Source organism: Lissotriton helveticus, chromosome 1_1, assembly GCF_964261635.1.
Source record: "Lissotriton helveticus chromosome 1_1, aLisHel1.1, whole genome shotgun sequence".
Taxonomy (NCBI): domain Eukaryota; kingdom Metazoa; phylum Chordata; class Amphibia; order Caudata; family Salamandridae; genus Lissotriton; species Lissotriton helveticus.
Genome location: NC_136057.1, coordinates 1,889,435,425 through 1,889,453,813, shown reverse-complemented (window position 1 = coordinate 1,889,453,813; position 18,389 = coordinate 1,889,435,425). Strand labels below are relative to the sequence as shown.

Genomic DNA, 18,389 nt, shown 5'->3' with positions numbered 1-18,389 from the left:
TTGTAATAATTGGGGTCTGTTATTCTGTAAAGGAAGAGCCCACTACCATAACCCAGTAAATAGCCAAGAGCAGATGAGTCTGGTACCTCTGGAGCGAGCAGATTACGCAGACAGCCAGCAAAATCTGCCCACTATTTGACCTAAAATCCAAAATCTACAGCCCCCTTGCCTTTATGCTAGCTTTAGTAACTTATACAATGCCTTGCCTGCCTGTAGTCCCAAATAAAACTACTTATAGGCCCTTCTAGCCTCTTAGAAATGTATTTGGAACCCTTAGTGGTGTGGCCCAAAAAAGATACAACATTTTAGGAAGAAAATTCGTTTTGACGACATTACAACAAGTGATAATGCTTATAGGGAGCCTATTCTAGAGCCGTAGTTTGAAAACGACAGCCTGTAGCAGGGGCTCATAGTTCAATTTAAAAATCTAATCAACCTGAGCACTTCATTTTATTCTCAAGTAGATGGCTGTGGTCACTACCAGGTATTGGGGGTTGCGGCTCATGATTCAACAACAGTTATATCTTAGCTATGTTCAGATTATACTATGCATTTCATTAGTCACTCAGTAGAATATATAGCCACATCATCGGCATATGCGCTGACCTTCATTTCCCATTCACCAGAAACCATAGGTCAGATCCCAGCATTGTTCGGCAATGGGAGAGGTGTGGCGTCGCGGCCAGGGCGACTGACGCTGGAATCTGGGGATCACGGTTCGATCGCCGGCGGCAGATTAACCCAGCAAAATGTGACTCTTTGCAATAGCTTGCTTAATCTTCCTGACGGCCCCCAGCGCCTGGACACCCTTATGGGTGATTGTTCGTGCTTTACAAATGTGGATTATTATTATTATTATTGCAGAAAAGATTGTAAATACAGTGCAAATAAAATAGGGAGAGCGGGCAGCCCTGCTGAGTGCACCACTGGATCTTAAACGGCGATGAAGATATGCCACTATTTACAAGTTTGGCTGAGGGGGACCTTTACAAGGACTGTACCTACAACCTCGATCTACAGCAGAAGACCTAGTATATTTGCTAACCAGTACTTTAAAAAGGGCAGGTGCTACCAGGTACCTGCAGTTCCTTCATTTGGAATAGATAGTACCAGCACTTCTCAGCACTGCTACAATGCTTTTAATGAGAGAGTACCAACAGTTCTCAGAAGCAAACAGGTACTCTTGGACAAAAGGGTACTTGCAATTCTATATTTCCATTTCAAGCACCTATAGCAGCTCATCGATCCCTGATATCCTGTAGGTTAAACATTGAGAATTAAAATTGTGTAGTTTATGATGCAATCTTTTTTATTCTCTAGAATTTAAAAACTGAATCCCAATCCAAAACCAGCTTGCACAGACTAATTTTTGTCTTACTGAAGACCATATTAAACAAGCATTTGCAATGCAATAGGTCTCACATTTACGTGAGTTTGACCTATTGGCATTCTAAATGACAATGCCTTTTATTTATGTTTTAAAAACCAAAACATAAATAGAAGGCATTGTCATTTACAATGCCAATAGCTCAAAACCACGTAAATGCGAGATCTTTTGCATTGCAAATGCTTGCGCTATGATAACCAAGGGAAGGGTTCCAAGTAAACGCAGGGTTTTGGCTTTAAACAATAGGGGCTGCTAAGCGGGACGTGGGCCTGAGCGTGAGGGGGGCAGCACATGGGTGGGTGGTTGGGGGATGCGAAGTGCGAATTTCAGCAACTTTGGCCAGGGTACGGCCCAGAGTCGATTTACAGCTCTAAGGGGGAGGCTTTAGGTTGCAGTGCCTGGCGCCTGGCACTAGTGGGCATGGCACCTATAAGTGAGGGGTTGTATCCTTGGGTCATGAATATGGGGGTGAAGGATTGGGCCAAAACAGTGGAAACAAATTGAGCATTATTTGAGCACCCGGATTACAACAGACAGCGATGAGAGGTAGAAAACACTGGCCCAGTGAGGAACACATTTTGCTCCTCTATGCAGCGGTGTCTCGGAGGTTTACCTCCTATTAAAATAAACTGGAGCTTGTGGGAGTGAACGGAATTTTGTGACAAGTAATAAACTCTTGTTGGGGCTCAGGGGAGGATCGGGTAGAGCGGTGGGTCTGCACTGGTGGGGAATAGGAGGGAGTGGTGGGTGCGGGTTAGCAGATGGTGCACGTTGCTTTATGGGAAGGTAAATATCATTGAAAAGATGGTACACCCACCAAAGAAGGAGCAGTTGATGGTCATGCATGTACCTCCAGGGCCACAATGAACACTTAAGTTTATGGACTTCCACGGCAAGTGTTAGCGCCCTAGTGATTCATATGCCGCCAGGGCTGTGTCAAGCTCAGGTGGGTTGCCGCATTAGGGCACATAACTTAGCCTTTTCTGGCTGCCTACTTTACTCATCCCTGCCGCATAGTCCAGTGGCACTGCTGTCAGTATAACTCAGATACACATACTTCAACGTGGTTTCTGTTTGCGATTCCTGATCTCACAGCTTCTGACCCCAGGCCGCCACATACAGCTGCCCCTGCCCCCATAACGTGTGAAATGTGGAGCTCTTCCGTGGTAAATACTACTGGCCTCAAGCAGGTTATATACGTTTAGCGATTGTCCAATTTTCACAAACCCACAGGCCGTAGGCAAATTAGCTCACTGTGTGTTGTTTCCAAATTGCTCTCAGTTGTGTGTGGTAATCATTACCCGCCCATACAATGTGACAAAGCATTTGTGTGCAAGCAGTGTCAGAGCTGTTGTATGTTCGCAGTGACAGTGAATTCATGTGCAGACAATCACAAGCATGCAGGAGAAGCAGCGGTGTGCAGTCAGCCACAGAGCTAGCAGTCAATCCGCAGCCAGCAACAGAGAGGGGGCTGCAGTGAGAGGCAGAGTGCCCGGTCATAGAGCAGCAAATAGCCTTTTTGTGCACTCAGTCAGTGAAAACAAAGTTACTCAAGGAGCACTTGCATAACCTCAGTCACACGGTAGCCAGTCACTCCCACAACAGTCATGGGTATTTCATTGCAGATCAGTCTGTTACAAAGCCGAGTAGTTTGAGCTGCGGAGCAGCGGTGTTCAGTCAGTAACAGCGAGGTCGTGTGTAGGCAGAGAAAGAGCTGGCGTACAGAATGGTCCCAACCCCCAGTGTCCATCAGCCTTTCCCCGGAAGAGGCTCTTATCCCCCGGCACGCTGCAAGGCCCTGTGCTTGCTGGCGACTTTGCGTGTGCTCGTTAATAACTGTAACCTGTGGACATGCCTGCCTTGCTGGGAAGGATGGGCGCTTGTTAAAAAAACAAAGTAAGATAACGGACCCGCATGCAAAAACAGTGGCTCAGCCGACATTACATCAAGCGCACAACAGGGCGCTTGTTAAAAAACAAAGTGGCGCGTCCGCCATTACATGAAAGCGGAGAACAGGGCACTTGGTAAACAAGTAAGTAGTCCCTAAATAAAAAGATAACAGCCCAGCAGCGGAACTAAACTGTAGTTGGCCGGTGCTCCTTCCTGCAAATTGGAAGCAAAAAGGAAGTGAGGTATTGGATCGCAAGCCAACAATAAGCCAGATAAGAACAACAATGCAAGAATTACCCAATGGCAAGCGGCAGGAGAAATTACCCTCCATATTTCTGTTTACTATAGGTCGTGCAACAGCGCATGTGCTGTCTAGGCTCGACCTAAAAAGTTGTTTGTTGCTAGATCTCGGAAAGAAAAGGTTATCTAAGGAGCATAGATAATCACATTGACGTTAAAAGAAAACTCATCATTACTTTTCACTTACCCTTAAAAACACGCGTGACCCAGCGAGCCTGCATCTCCATGGTAGGCATAATGGCACCAAGAGGTTGGATGAGGCCAATCACACCCAGGGTTGGTTGCTCCAGGGTGGGAAGGAAGATCTGCCGATAGAGGGAATTCATGTTCTGGTTGTTGAAGCCACACTCTTTGAGGAGAGGGCAAGAGTAGGTGTATCCTGTGGCAAAAATGACAACATCAATGTCCTCCTCCACAGTCCCGTCATCGAATTTAGCAGAAGTTTCGGTAAACTGCACCACACCGGGTTTCGTCACCACGTAGCCACAAGTGATCCGGCCGGGCAGCTCATCATTGAACACCAGCTCTTTCCACTGAGAGCTACATAGGGCAAAAAAGAGTTTTCATTTTATAGAGAAATCATTCAGCCATAAACCTGAATTGCCTTTGCTATTTATATTTTCAGTTTTATACGGCCCAGAAATTCAGAGTGCTTTAGATTTGTCAAACCTACTAGACAAAATAAACTGTAAACATGGCAATGCAATATCGCAGCAAATTGATCACAATTCTATTATTTTTTTTTCTCAAAGGAAAGGCATTACTGTCAAGTTATAAAAAATATATAGGCTGTATGTACAATTGCCAAACAGGCAACACCTATTTTAGAAAAAGTTGTTGAGGTCTTCTTGTTAGAAACATATATCACTAACGATAACAATGACAATCATAGCAGCACCAATTAATAAGTCACCAACGTGGAAAATTGTGCATTTGGGCAATATAGGCAACATTATTCCATTCATTAAAGGCTATCACCCTAATTTCCTTTAAGTTTTCAAGCCCAGTAATACACTTGTGCAAAATCTGCAATATAACCTGCACCAACTTCGGTGAAACACTTCAGCAAAAACTCAAGTAAGCGTTTAAAGTGAACTGCATTTACCATAATGCTAAGGGGTGAATTGTGCTGGGAGGTAAAGCAGTTTGCTCCCATCCCCCTTCAAGATGCGTTTATACACCTGGGGCCTTATTTATGAAGGCCTTGCGCCACCGATGCGTCACTTTTTTGCACGGCGAGTCGATGCTCTGACGGTGCAGCACCTTACCAACTTCGTTATACTCCCGCCCGCCCCCCTGTCGGGGCAGAGCGGTGTGGGCCTCCCCCGGTCGGTTCAGGCCCCCCGACCACCCGAAGGACTAACGGGGCGCCGTCGCGGTTTCCCAGAACCTCCATCGGCTCCTGGTCCTTGGCTCAGGCACCCTTACTGTGCCAGGCAGAGGTACCCTTACTGTACCCTTCTGCTGCAGAGGTACCCTTACTGTACCCGTCTGCTTCCAGATCGCCCTGTAACTCCGCCACAGCTCTGGAGGAGGCTTCCGTCGATGACAGAGCCCCCCACCCACCTAGCTACTTCCCGTCGCTGTTTCGTACCTCTTGTAAGTCCGGGAGGAATATGTCCACTCCCAATCTGGACAAGTGAACCCTGTCTCTGTCGTAGTACCCTTCAGTTTTCTCTTGTATTGGTACTGCCTGATGAAACCCAAGCCTCTCATCCCATGAGCTCATGCATGGGTCTGTTGACTACTACCCCGAGCGACAGCCAGTGGTTAGACTGATTGCTAGCATTCCTCCTATCACCTTTGGGTGTTTGAGCAGCTCTAACCTGCACTCCCTTCGCCTGCCCAAATTAATAGGCGTACTGTCGACTCCAGGGGTTATAAGTATTTACGGTCACCCCAGTTCGAAATTTAACACTCAGAAATTCGCTTCGTGGCTCTTTTCCAGAAGTCATTTCTTTGCTCGCCTGAAGTCTGGTTACTTAACTCTTTCTCACTCTGTATACATGAAGGAGGTTACCTCAAATTAACCTATTTGTTCACATTTCCTTGTTTCACTTAATATGCAATAAGGTAGCTGTTTTCCTTCGGAAATGGGATACAAGGGATCGGCGAGTGATTGTTGCATGATTTTATTTGGTGCTAATGGAAACCAGAGATATTGGTCCCAGGAAAAAAGTGATGGGAATGTGGAAGTTACCCTGTCGCAGGATCGTTTACTTGCTGTGTGAGCACAGCATCAGTAGTAATTATGACAGTGGATTTACAGTCAAATTGTCCCTCCAGTTTTATGTTGTAAATATGGTATAATTGCTAGAGGCCTTTCCAAGTTTTGCTGTACCAGAAAATCGCTTTCTGGCTCTTTTCCAGAAGTCGTTTCCTTGTTTGCCTGAGGTCTAAATACTTAACTTTTCCTCACTCTGTGACTTAGGCTGTTATTACAAAATGTCATATTAGTTCCCTTTCTTAATTTTTGCTTAATGAGCAATGCGTTCGCTGTTTTCATCCGGAATTAGTATACGGGGGATCGGATTCCTTGTACCTGTGTTTAGTGCTCTTTCGTAACTTAACACGTCACTTTTCTCTTGTAACACACTGTTTGCTACCTCGCAACTGTTGTTACCTTTGCTACTTGCACAATTGCCACCATTGCCTACATACGTTTGTTCTTGTGCCGGAGTGTCTATCATATATTGCAGTATTTCACCTCTAATTGTATGCTGTTTCTCTTGTAACCTGCACACTTGTAATTTTTTCCTCCTGTAATGCACTGTTTGTTTGCTCACAATTGTCACTTTTACCACGTGTAACTTAACGTCTGCTTTAGCAAGTTTTTCACCTGTCATTTACTGTTCCTCATGTGAAGCGCTCACATGCCCTCGGGCAAAGTCTGCGCTATATAAAACACATAAATAAATTAAATTAATAAAAGTTGACCTCAAGCAAATGAAGGAATGCCCCACTCAGGATGACGTGTTTGCCGACCATGCATTGCATAATTGATTTTACAGTGAGGGCCAGGAAAGTGGATGTGACTCCTGCTAGAGCACTTGGTGTTCAGCCTCTTAACTAACTGTCATAGCTGAAACATATGTGCGCTAAAACAACTAACTATCATAGTTGAACATATGTGCGCTAAAACAAATTCCTTCTCTGTAAGGGCCACTCGACCAGTTTCAGGCTATATAACTTGAACGGTGCAGACTAAACAATGATTGCAGAATATACATTTTGTTGATACTATTTTATCGAGGGTGGGAATGGCTTCGCATCCGCATTATTTTCATAATTCCATCACTTCCAACTCGCCCCTGGGAATATGCGTTTCATTAACTCCGATGCAGATACTTTTTACCTATGGGAATCCCGAGAGGTGGTAAATATCAGGTTTCTGCTGCAACTACAGACCCTTACAAGCGTGTGGGTGCTGTTGTCATCCCTAGCTGAAGACAGAGGGCTCGTTGTTTGCAAGTCAGGCAGAACAGAGCAGCGCAACTGTAGAACAAAATTGTGGAAAAACCTCTTGCAAGCTCGATAATTTAAATGTCACATATTGTACAATTATCACATCTGACCCACTGAACAATCTGTTTCTAGTGGGTCTGCCTATATTAATTTAAGATGCTATGTAGAAAGTAATGCAATTCTGCAACCAGTGATACATGTTTCTGAATATGTTACCAAATTTAGATGGACCAAGTTCATTCTGAAATTGCTGCTTTACTACTCACTTACTATGAGATAATGGTGTCGAATATGATATTTATATATAGGGCATGCGCACTCCACGAGGGCCCAATCCAACTCTTCAGAGGTGGGTAACGTGAGTATTATGCTATAGACATGTTATTGGCAGTTAGAGAATACTCGCTCGCCATAGGCTTCTTGGCGCATAAAGCGCCTGTCCACGATCACCCGTGACAATCATTCCAGAGATTGTTTACACGGAGCAACTCCCAACTCTCTTTTAACAATGAGAGTATAACTCTTCGATTTGCCAATTGTTATAATTCCCTGACCCATGGGTAACTGTAACATATATTTCGAGGGGAAAACGCGCTGATTAAAACAAAATTCATAATAACCTCCCCCATCCCTACTACACTAGCTATCAAATCCGTAGCACGGAAAGGTTGCATGGTCTGGCTTCTGTTTCTATTGCTATTAACGATCACCTCGTTTGTGTCGATGATCCCCGACTACGGGTTACGCGAGAAACTCTTGTTTTCTTTTTTGACCAACCTCCGTGAAAACCCGTGATCGCCTGATCCGAATGTAGTTATATTTCGGGAAGCAGCACTCAACGTGCTACGACATCAACTTGGAGCACAGTTACTAATAAAGCCTGGCTACACGGGACTTGTGACCTGTTCGGCTGCAGCATTGAGCATTAGTCTATGAAATCGCGTGAACTTTTACCAGCAGGCGTCAGAGCGCTTCACAATAGGACCCGTTATATTACAAAAGGACGTGTCTAGTTCCAGATCCAAATGAAAGTTAAATAGGCTGGTAGCCGGCTGTGTTATAATACAAGGCGCATGCTCAGCTTCGGGCGTCTTGGCGTTGACTTAAATAACAGACGTTTGACCTCTGACGGATAAATGGAAAAGTGGACCCACTAGGCTTCGAGCCTGTCACCATGAGCCTACTTCGAATCTTTACTTGGCTTATTCCCTCCTAAAAGCAGGACCTGTCCTTCTATCCCTTCCCGTTTTATTTAACAGGTCGAAATTTGTCCTAATAGATATTGTTCTGATACAATTTCAATTTTATTAATATTATTGTGCACCACCACAGAGCCTTACTAAAACCATTGAGGATTCCCGTACCTTACCGAATTCACACATGTTAGGCCGCCGATACTGGCTGTAAAAGAGCCGCTCTCAGCGTGCGATCATTGTGCTCGGGCAACATTCCATCCAGTCCCCGTTTCGCGCGCGCAGTCGGAGCCCCAGAACTACAAATCCCAGAATGCACAACACAATTAGCACATACTTAAATTTACAGCCTTGGAAGGATGGAAGGATGGAAGGCTGGATCAACCTATCTTTGATAGCCCCACACGACCTTCCCTGCAGCAGGTCCAAACCCACCTGAGCTATATTTTCCGACCAAAGCAATCCTCATCTCCCGAGTATCACGGCCGTAGAGTCATAAAATGCTGCAATGAGGGCAAGTGTTCCTTCAGCAGACATTCCTTCCGAGAGAGGCGCGCGCTTGACTTGGCAAGGTTACTTTCATCGGGGGAGCCGTCTTATAGTGTGAATAACTTCGAGAGAGGCGTGACAGGAGTGTGGAAATATGCTCTCTCTGGGGAAACATATTCAGACAAGCATATCACAGAAACACCGCGGAAGCTCAGACATTTCAAACCCTGATGAACAATGCAGTACTTTTAAACTTACTGCACAGCCATAAACAAGCCCCGAGTGACACATGCGGCACCCACTCTACAATGATGTCCCTAGCTCGAACATGACTCCTGTAGTATGTCGTCATGGACGCTGTTTCCAGTCCTGAGTTTTTGACCTCAAAATTATTCCTATAGGGTGTTCTAATCTAATTGATTCACAGAAACGATTCGCAAATACTACAAAATACATTTGGTTCCCAGATGACAGTGCCGAGATGGAGTCACATGGCTACAGGAAAGGGCGGACTAGCAGCATTTTAAGTGGAGTGCCCGCATCTAACTACCGATCAGTAAGCACAAACACTACCCTACAACAATGGCAAGCTAAGGCACAGGTGTCAGGCCCAGACAAGGATGGAGCTTGGCGTTCGGTTTGGGGCCCATCGGGAGACGGGGAGGGGAAGAACCGACCGGACACAGATGTAAGGTGTGATAAAGGCCGCTTTTATTGGGAAACAGGTGCATCCTGAAAACATACCCCAACCTTGGCCTTTGCCGTACAAAACTAGGCCTAACTAATTATACATATACCTGACCAAACCCCCCACCCCCACCCCTAAACAGTTCCCCGCCAACAGCATAAACATCATTATCAGTTACCCAAACGCCTGCCTCAACTGTTTTAACATCTGCCATATGTACACTCCCTCCCCTTCAACCAGTAAAACTCCTTCCTCCTATCCTACCCCCCCATTTAACTAGGGAAAAGCGCCATCCGACATAAACATTCCAGCACCTGCCCCCAGCGACAACACTTCCCAACCCTAACACAGAAAGCACCTGCGACCAACAAAAACCCTTTTACCAACCCAGAAAACAAGAACCCCCGGACCTAATCCCTCCTACCCCCTCCAACAAAAAACCTATCCTAAGCGAGGGCGGGTGGGACATCGCTTGACTATGCCCCCCCGGCTGCTGGGTCACTGTCCCACGAAATGGTGCACAGTGACCCAAAATGGCCGCTTTTCAACTCCCATAGCCCAAAAGGAGCCCAAAACCCACCAACAAGCCCAACCAGCCCAATGTCCCTTCCTGTGTCCCTCCTAATCCTTCCCCCCACCCTTCCTCCCGGGGCCCCAAACTCCCCGGGGGGGCGAGCCTCCCTCCGGTCGGCCACCCCCCGCAAAGCCCCATTGGGACCCATCGGGAGACGGGGAGGGGAAGAACCGACCGGACACAGATGTAAGGTGTGATAAAAGCCGCTTTTATTGGGAAACAGGTGCATCCTGAAAATATACCCCAACCTTGGCCTTTGCCGTACAAAGCTAGGCCTAACTAATTATACATATACCTGACCAAACCCCCCACCCCCACCCCTAAACAGTTCCCCACCAACAGCATAAACATCATTATCAGTTACCCAAACGCCTGCCTCAACTGTTTTAACATCTGCCATATGTACACTCCCTCCCCTTCAACCAGTAAAACTCCTTCCTCCTATCCTACCCCCCCCATTTAACTAGGGAAAAGCGCCATCCGACATAAACATTCCAGCACCTGCCCCCAACGACAACACTTCCCAACCCTAACACAGAAAGCACCTGCGACCAACAAAAACCCTTTTACCAACCCAGAAAACAAGAACCCCCGGACCTAATCCCCCCTACCCCCTCCAACAAAAAACCTATCCTAAGGGAGGGCGGGTGGGACATCGCTAGACTATGCCCCCCCGGCTGCTGGGTCACTGTCCCACGAAATGGTGCACAGTGACCCAAAATGGCCGCTTTTCAACTCCCATAGCCCAAAAGGAGCCCAAAACCCACCAACAAGCCCAACCAGCCCAATGTCCCTTCCTGTGTCCCTCCTAATCCTTCCCCCCACCCTTCCTCCCGGGGCCCCAAACTCCCCGGGGGGGCGAGCCTCCCTCCGGTCGGCCACCCCCCGCAAAGCCCCATTCCCAGCTTAAGGCTACGTGGAGCCCTACCCCTTTAATACTGTGTAAGGCATAATAAACATTACCGGAACGTGTCTGTAGAAACATGAGAAAGCAATTTAACATACATGATCCACTGTGTAAGAGAGCTACATGTAAATTCCCCTCTGTGGTCAGTCTGTTGGTCAGCGCTGTCCATTAAGTAATTTGGACCGCAGTTTGGCCAGGCACGCGGGGGCTAACCGACATGCTGACAAGATTTGCAGAGTGCTAAACACATTCCTGGCACCGGGACGTGGAGCCTGCCTGACCCCTGCTAATATCCCAGCTCAAGGTGGGTGGGGGTGGTTGGCGAAGGGGCTGCTTGAAATAATTTTGTAGAATTTCATTCTAGTTGCTTTGAAGCTGAAGAAGCACGCAGCAGGGGCACGGCCGCCAAGGAAAGGCAGATCAAGCGTTTGACCTCATGAAAGCTGCTGAAAACAATGCTACTCCCGTGAGGTACCGCGCATGCATGAGGGCCCCCCTTCAACAGAGTTGAGATGAGCAACACCCAGTGTTTATTAAGTACACATTTGATGATCGCTTAGTATACAGGAAGCACCATATAAATTGATGAATTCAATAATGTGTACGTGGGACCATAGTGTTCTGAAAAGCTATGGTAGTGAGTGTGATGAGTGAAGGAATTAGTCTTAGCCAGTGTTTACAGTCGGTGGAAACTGCACAAGATTCAGGGGGTACCATATACAGGAAAGCTACTCCGAGTACCTGTCATGGAAGAGGACGCGAGGATGCGGCAGGATGGAAGAAGCAGAGATCGCATTTAGACTGACTGGTAGGAACATTGCGGCTCACTCAGGTGCAAGATCACACGGCAAACAGGTTAGTTGTGTTTACGATAGGGTGTACGAATGAGTATGCGTGCTTCGGATGTTCGCGTAGTGTAGAATAACAGTGAGCCACAGCGATAGCAATTGGATGGGGGACGCCGTCAGCCACTCCTAATAGCAGGTAAATGGATGTTCCGTACAGAATTGCGTGCCAGCACTAGAAGGATGCCCTCTGCTGGAAATCAGCCTAGTTGTATGGTTTGCACCGTGCATCTGTGTATAACCTGCACCGTGCTCAGCCCCCATCTGTGCCCTTATACTGCAACTTGTGAATAGACACGGTGACCGCCGGACCCTGTGGACCTGCACGAAGCGGGCATAGGCGCCCCTGGCCACGTGGCCCGTGGATAGCTCCCCGCGCCATGTCTACCACCATTCCTGAAATGAGCGGCCCACACATCGGCAACAATAATGCCGATCGGTACTAACGAGGTCGGTGTGGGGGGGGGGGAGGTGCAGATGGAGGGCGACTACGGGAGGAGGCCAGCCTGATAACGGCGCCCCCGCGCCCTTTAACCTACGTATAACACCGCAAGACACGGCCTTTTTCGGTTCACCGTGCGCTTCAGGGACACCGAGTGCGGTATCCTGCCGACACAACTAAATAAATGCCCTAGAAGAAAATTTGGGTATGGAGCCAGGGCCGTGCTCGAAACTAATAACCCAGCTCCCTCTCGGCGTTGGCTCTGGCCGTTATGCCACCTTGGTCCGCCAGGCCTCGGGCCCGCCCGCACATCATCTGAGCCACGCAGAGTGCATTCATACCCAAGCTGATCGTGCAGGACCCAGGGCCGCTCGCGACCCCACACTGGAAAGGCGGCAAAACAAAAACACTGCAGGGACGACCGGCACTGGACTACTCTAACGCCATTTAGACCCCGGTCGCCCTAAGCATGGCAGCACGCCACAGCACTTGGGTCTCCAGGGATAAACTAGCCCTAAATCTACAGCTTCTGAAACTGCCTCCCGACCGAGCCCGTGCGCACGCCTTTTAAAGCGCTTTCACAAAGAAACCGTGACCTCTCATCACCCCCTATGCGCTGAAACTGCAGTTATTGCTGCGGCCACCTCTTACTCCCCGTGGCATCTTACCACAGGGCCCCTGTGCAACCTGCTCATGTCCAGGGACGGAGCCGGGGGAGGCAAAAGAGTGGCACCTACCTAGCCAACGACGCCAACCATGAGGAGGACGAACAACGATACAGCGTTTGCCAACGAGGAGGAACGGAACAGCGCTTGAGCTGCGGGAAGACTAGGATGCGAGAGGCCGAGCCTTGGCCACCGCGTTGGATATAGGGGGTTCGCCCCTCCCACATGTAGGCCCTCCCCTGGCCTGTGAATGGTAGATGCGGGGCGGGGCGCCCCACCAGTGTCGGCTGGAGTTTCTGCCGGGTGGGACTAAGGCGCTGCCCCGCCCATGTTCCCCTGCGGGTCACGCGGTCAGCGGCAAAATATACGTACGGCTGGGGCCCTGGCTATCCTTGCTCAGTAGAGTGCGGGGGGGTGCATGGATTGACTCGGATGTTTTTATAAGCACCACTTGCGTCAAACGGAAGGGCACCACACATCATATGTTTTTCTGGACAGAACTCTGATTGGGCTCGCGACTGGGACAGATTGCAGGCAATACACACGGTCACTACTGGAAGGTGGGTCTCGCCTGTACCAATTCCTCTCACATTAAAGTTTGCTCAGACATTGGTGAGATCAGGGGGCACACGGGTGTGATTTGTGACGTTGGACGATAGTACATACATTGGAGGGGTGCGTGATACGTGTGTGGTGCTCTGTGGCATTGGATTTTGGGGTTCAAAACTGGTCTCGGCCTTCATCTAGCCCGTTGGGGAATCAAGAGTTTATTACAGCCATTGCTACATCCGATTTCAAACCAAACTAGAGATTCTCCAAGACATTTTAGTGTGTCTGAACTCTGCATGATGGGAAGAACGGACGCGCGCAAATCGTGCCTCATGTTTGCCTACGGAGGCAGAGAAGGGGGAAATGGAACCACCCCCGGAGAATGGTGCTACAGCAAGCAATGACATACACACCCCTGAGGTGCGTCAGGGGTTTGCAACAATGGCGGACAAAATGGACACTCTCACCACATGCATGGACGCCATTGCTCACAAGCTAGAAGGACACAACACGCGCCTCAAGGAAGCGGACCAAAGGATTTCGGACACGGAGGATGTTACATCGCAATTGAAAACTGCGATGTCCCAGATGAACAAACTGATAAAAATTATAAATGCTAAGAATGAGGATATTGAAGCCCGAAATAGACGTAACAACATCCGAATCTTAGGCGGGCCAGAGAGCACGAACACTGGAAGACTTGAGGGATATGTTGAGAAGATGTTGGATACGGTGATTGGCACAGACGCATTATCCCCACAATTTGGTGTGGAAAGGGCACATAGATCCCTTGGTCCTAGACAACCTCCTGGAAGCACACCAAGGCCCATCATAGCGCGCCTCCTTAATTATAGAGATAGGGACACTGTATTGAGAGTGGCGAGAGAGAAAAGACAGCTGAATTTTGAAGGTGTGTCCCTCACCATCTTTCCTGATTTTACAACACATGTGCAAGAGGAGAGTGGCAAGTTAAATGCAGTGAGGCAAAAGTTGCGTCAAGCGCAGGTGGATTATGCCCTGTTGTATCGGGCGCGCCTACGGATCACATACCAAGGCACTCAGACGATCTACATGAAGCCACAACAAGAAGAAGAATTTCTGAAGAAAATTAAGCGGAGGAAGGACACGGTTCCAGAGCGGGATGGTGCTCGCGAGACACACCTCTCTGATGTGGAATGACACTGTTCAGGAATTGCAGGGCAGCTGCTCGGTGCACAGGGGAGCCCAACGCGAGCGCCGCATGGATTGACACAATTCTTTTCCGAGAATGTTCTGTGCTTGACGTGGCTGCATGGCAGTGCTATAGCTGAGCGGGACGTTGCTGATAAGAAGAACCGGACACCGTCGCTACCTAAAGGGAGACAGACCAGGTGTCTTAGGTCTTCTACATAGGGGTGAAGTGCACGTGAGCCACCTGGAGGGTTTCCCCCAATGGGAGTACCCCGACTATGTTGTGTTTTTTTGATGTTTGGGGGAGTGGGGGGGAGTGATGGATACTGGCATAAGTTGATGATTGGGGTGCTTCAGTGGGTCGGGGGAGGCAGGGGAAGGGGTGGTTACAGCATTGATGACAGTACATTGTATTATGCAGTGAAGGCATGGGGCGTACAGCTACGACTCAGGTTGTTTTATCTCATGTTGATGGATTACCAGTATAGTGGCTCAGGGCAGCATGGCAGGGGAGAGGAATGACTCAGAGCTGAGGGTCTTGTCTTGGAATGTCAGGGGATTGAATGATGCTCGGAAATGCAGGCAGGTGCTGGCGTATCTAAACAGGCAGCAGACACAGGTAGCATTGCTACAGGAGACACATATACACCCACAATACGTTTGCCAATAAATGGGTGACCATCCGGGCGTTCTCTTCATATTCCTCATATGCACGGGGCACTGTCATTTTAATTAAACAACGAGTTCCGTTTGCTCTAGCAGGTACAATATCGGACGCTCAGGGGAGGTATGTCATTGTATGGGGAAGAATGGGTAGGGACTCTGTGACGATTGTGAATTGTTATGTCCCCAATGTTGATACTCCTGAATTTTTCACAACCCTATGGGGTAATGTTGGACTTGGCCCTTAGGGCAGGTTCACCCCTAATCTTTTTGCTTTTATTTGTGACCCAGTGTTATTGATTTTTGGGTCTCTGCGCACTTTTTTTCTGTGTCCCAGGGTAAAGTGCGTGCGTGTAGTATGGCTGGCCTGCCCTCCCATAGGAATGCATGGGGAATGTGTGTGTCCATGTTAGTTCCTGATGTGTGGGGAGTGCAGGCTCGAGTTTGGTATGTGTGAAATCGTGAGAATGAATGCTGCGCGATGGTATGTGCGTCTTGTATGTGTCTAGAAGGGAAGTGCTACTTCTGGACATTGATGTATGTGTGCAGTAAGGGTGCTGGAGCGTGATTGGCTGGAGCTGGCTGGCATGCCAGGCTCCAGGAAGTCTGGATGGGTCTGCCCGGTGGTGAGTGTGAGATTAGCATGAGTGATGTGTGGGAGGAGTGCACCTGTGTCCTGAATGGGGCTGGGTTTTTCCCCACACAATGCTGGCTCCGCCCCCCTGTGGTGTGTCTAACGACCCTAGCCTCCCCAGTGAATGAAAGGGGTGGTTGGGCCATCAAGGGTGCTCCCAAGCCAGCTGCAACTGGTTTTCCCCCCACCCTGCACCCTGAAGCAAAGGATTTCACAGTATAAGAAGGGGCTGTGTCCCCATGAATGTTGTTCTACTTTTGGATCCTGCCAGAGGGGGCTGCTGCTGTTGCTGGGGCCAGGAGGACCGCCACTTGGACTGTCTCCCTGCCTGGAGACCCAGTGAGCTGGCTCTGGGCCCAGCCTTGCCCCCCTGCCTGCCTCCAGACCTTTGCTGGAGCTATACTTTGCCAGAGCGCCTGGGAGCGCTTTTATTTGACTTACAGTGCATTATGTTGGCCCCAGCACTCAGTAGCGCTTGATTTTGCCTTTAGAGCGCTTTGGAGCGCTCTAGTTGTCCAGCCGGTGCCCACCCGGCATTTGCTGAATTGGCTGTGTCAATATTGAATTATCGAGTGCCCACCTCGATTTATTACGGTTCTAAACGAGCCGGTGCCCACCCGGCATTGCCCCGTGTATCACCGCCGCAGCACCGGGCCGAGAGGAAGCAGCCGCCGACGTCACGAGAGGGCCGCGCTGGGATTGGCCCAGCCGGCGGAGATTCCCTCGCATCATCGGGCAGGAGCTCCGTGATTGGCTCCCCCCGTAGGTCTTCCCAGGCAATCCCCCGGAAGCCCCGGCCGAGGAGAAGCTGCCCGGAGCCCCGGGAAAGGAGGAGAAGCCCAGCCAAGAAGAGCCGACGCCGCGAGGAGACGCCGCCTCCCGAGGTATCTGGTGAGTGCGGGCGTGCCCCGGGTCGCATCTCTGTCAGGGGCATTTCTTTTGATTTAGAGCCACGAGGCTCTGGGGGCATTAATTTGTTCTGAGTCCCCCGTGAGGGACTCCAACGACCGGCCCCATTGGGAGAGAGCCAGAGAGGCTCGAGGGCCAGTGCCTTGTGTGTAGAGCCCCGAGGCTCCCGCCCATAACTATCCACGAGTCCCGCATCTTGGTGCCAGGGCCCCGAGGTCCCAACGACGGCCGCATTCCTGTGTAGAGCCCCGAGAGGCTCGTAGGGGCAGTTCTTTGTTCAGAGCCCAGAGAAGGCTCACAGCGCCCACATTAGTTTTAGAGCCCCAGAGAAGGCTCTTGGGCGCCATTCCTGTGTTCTTGAGCCCACGAGGCTCCAACGTTGCCCAGCAGTATTTACAACTGTCCAGCACTTAGTGGACAGTTGCTACGTTTAGGCTTGTGTTCTGTGCTGCCTGCGCAGCCTTCCCTGACATTGGATTCAGGGCATTTCAGCCCTTGCGAGGCCAGTTGGCCTGGGGGACAGTTCTAGTGTTGTGCTACGTGCACCCTGCGCAATTTATTATTTACTGCTTATTTGATTCCTGCGCAAATGTTCTACCTGCACCTCTGAATGTGTTTTAATACCTCATGTGCCATGTTCTTTATGTGTTATCCCCTTTGCTAAAAGTGACCTGCTTAGAGGATTGTTGATGTGTTATTACCTTTGCTAAAAGTGACCTGCTTAGGTGATTGATTTATGTTTTTATTCCCCTTTGCTAAAAGTGACCTGCTTAGAGGAATGTTTAGGTTTTATCCCCTTTGCTAAAAGTGACCTGCTTAGAGGATTGTTTATTTTATTACCTTTGCTAAAAGTGACCTGCTTAGGTAATTGTTTATGGTTTATTCCCCTTTGCTAAAAGTGACCTGCTTAGAGGAGGATTGATGTTTTATTGCCTTTGCTAAATGTGACTTGCTTAGGTGATTATTTTAAGTTTCCTTCCCTTTGCTAAATGTGACTTGCTTAGGTGATGGTTTTCCTTCCATAGGTCCTGATGATAAGGTCCTAGTTCCCTGCGTGATTTTCCTACAGTTTTAGGGTTGCGTAGGAGGTATTTACCCTTTACCAGGAAGTCCTGGTTGTGTGCTACATTTACTATTTTGTGTGCTACATTCATTATATGTTTATGTGCTAAGTGTTATACCTACAAGTATTATTTCTAAAAAGTGCATACCCCTGACAGTGGTCCAGGTGGCCCTGTCCTGTACATAATCCCTTGTAAATCTTGCCCGTGCCTGTTGGCACATTGTAAAGTGTGTGTCTTATCTAATGTGTTTTTATTATAATACAAAGGCTATTTTTGATATAACCTTGTGTGGAGTTTCCTTCGTGGTGGGCCTAGGGTGTTGTCGCTGGGGTGCGCGCGCAAACGCTTTACACATCGCCTCCGAGATTAGCCTTGCTGCTCGCGTCACGTTACCTAGAGGGTGAGCAGGGGTTATCTTGGTATGTAACTCCCTTGCCCTGACCTTGGAAATGGCGATCCCTGGCTGACTTTGGCGTGAGCTTGGCCGGCCGGGGGTCCCGTTTCTAACATTGATGGCAAGCGGTGCGGATTGGACTTGCGTTTGCGGTGTACCAC

The 18,389-nt window shown here is 48.9% G+C and overlaps 1 protein-coding gene across 2 annotated transcripts in view; it reads right to left on the bottom strand.

The window, feature by feature from the left end:
• LOC144754549 (dimethylaniline monooxygenase [N-oxide-forming] 2-like) overlaps window positions 1-18,389 on the bottom strand; it is a 449,605-nt gene that overhangs the window by 33,761 nt on the left and 397,455 nt on the right. For both annotated transcript variants that reach the window (XR_013594744.1, XM_078642484.1), the window contains exon 7: window positions 3,765-4,117. Coding sequence is in view for 1 of the 2 variants with exons in the window: in XM_078642484.1 (XP_078498610.1) it covers window positions 3,765-4,117 (353 nt within the window). In the remaining variant the exon portion in view is untranslated. The remainder of the gene's footprint in view (window positions 1-3,764; window positions 4,118-18,389) is intronic.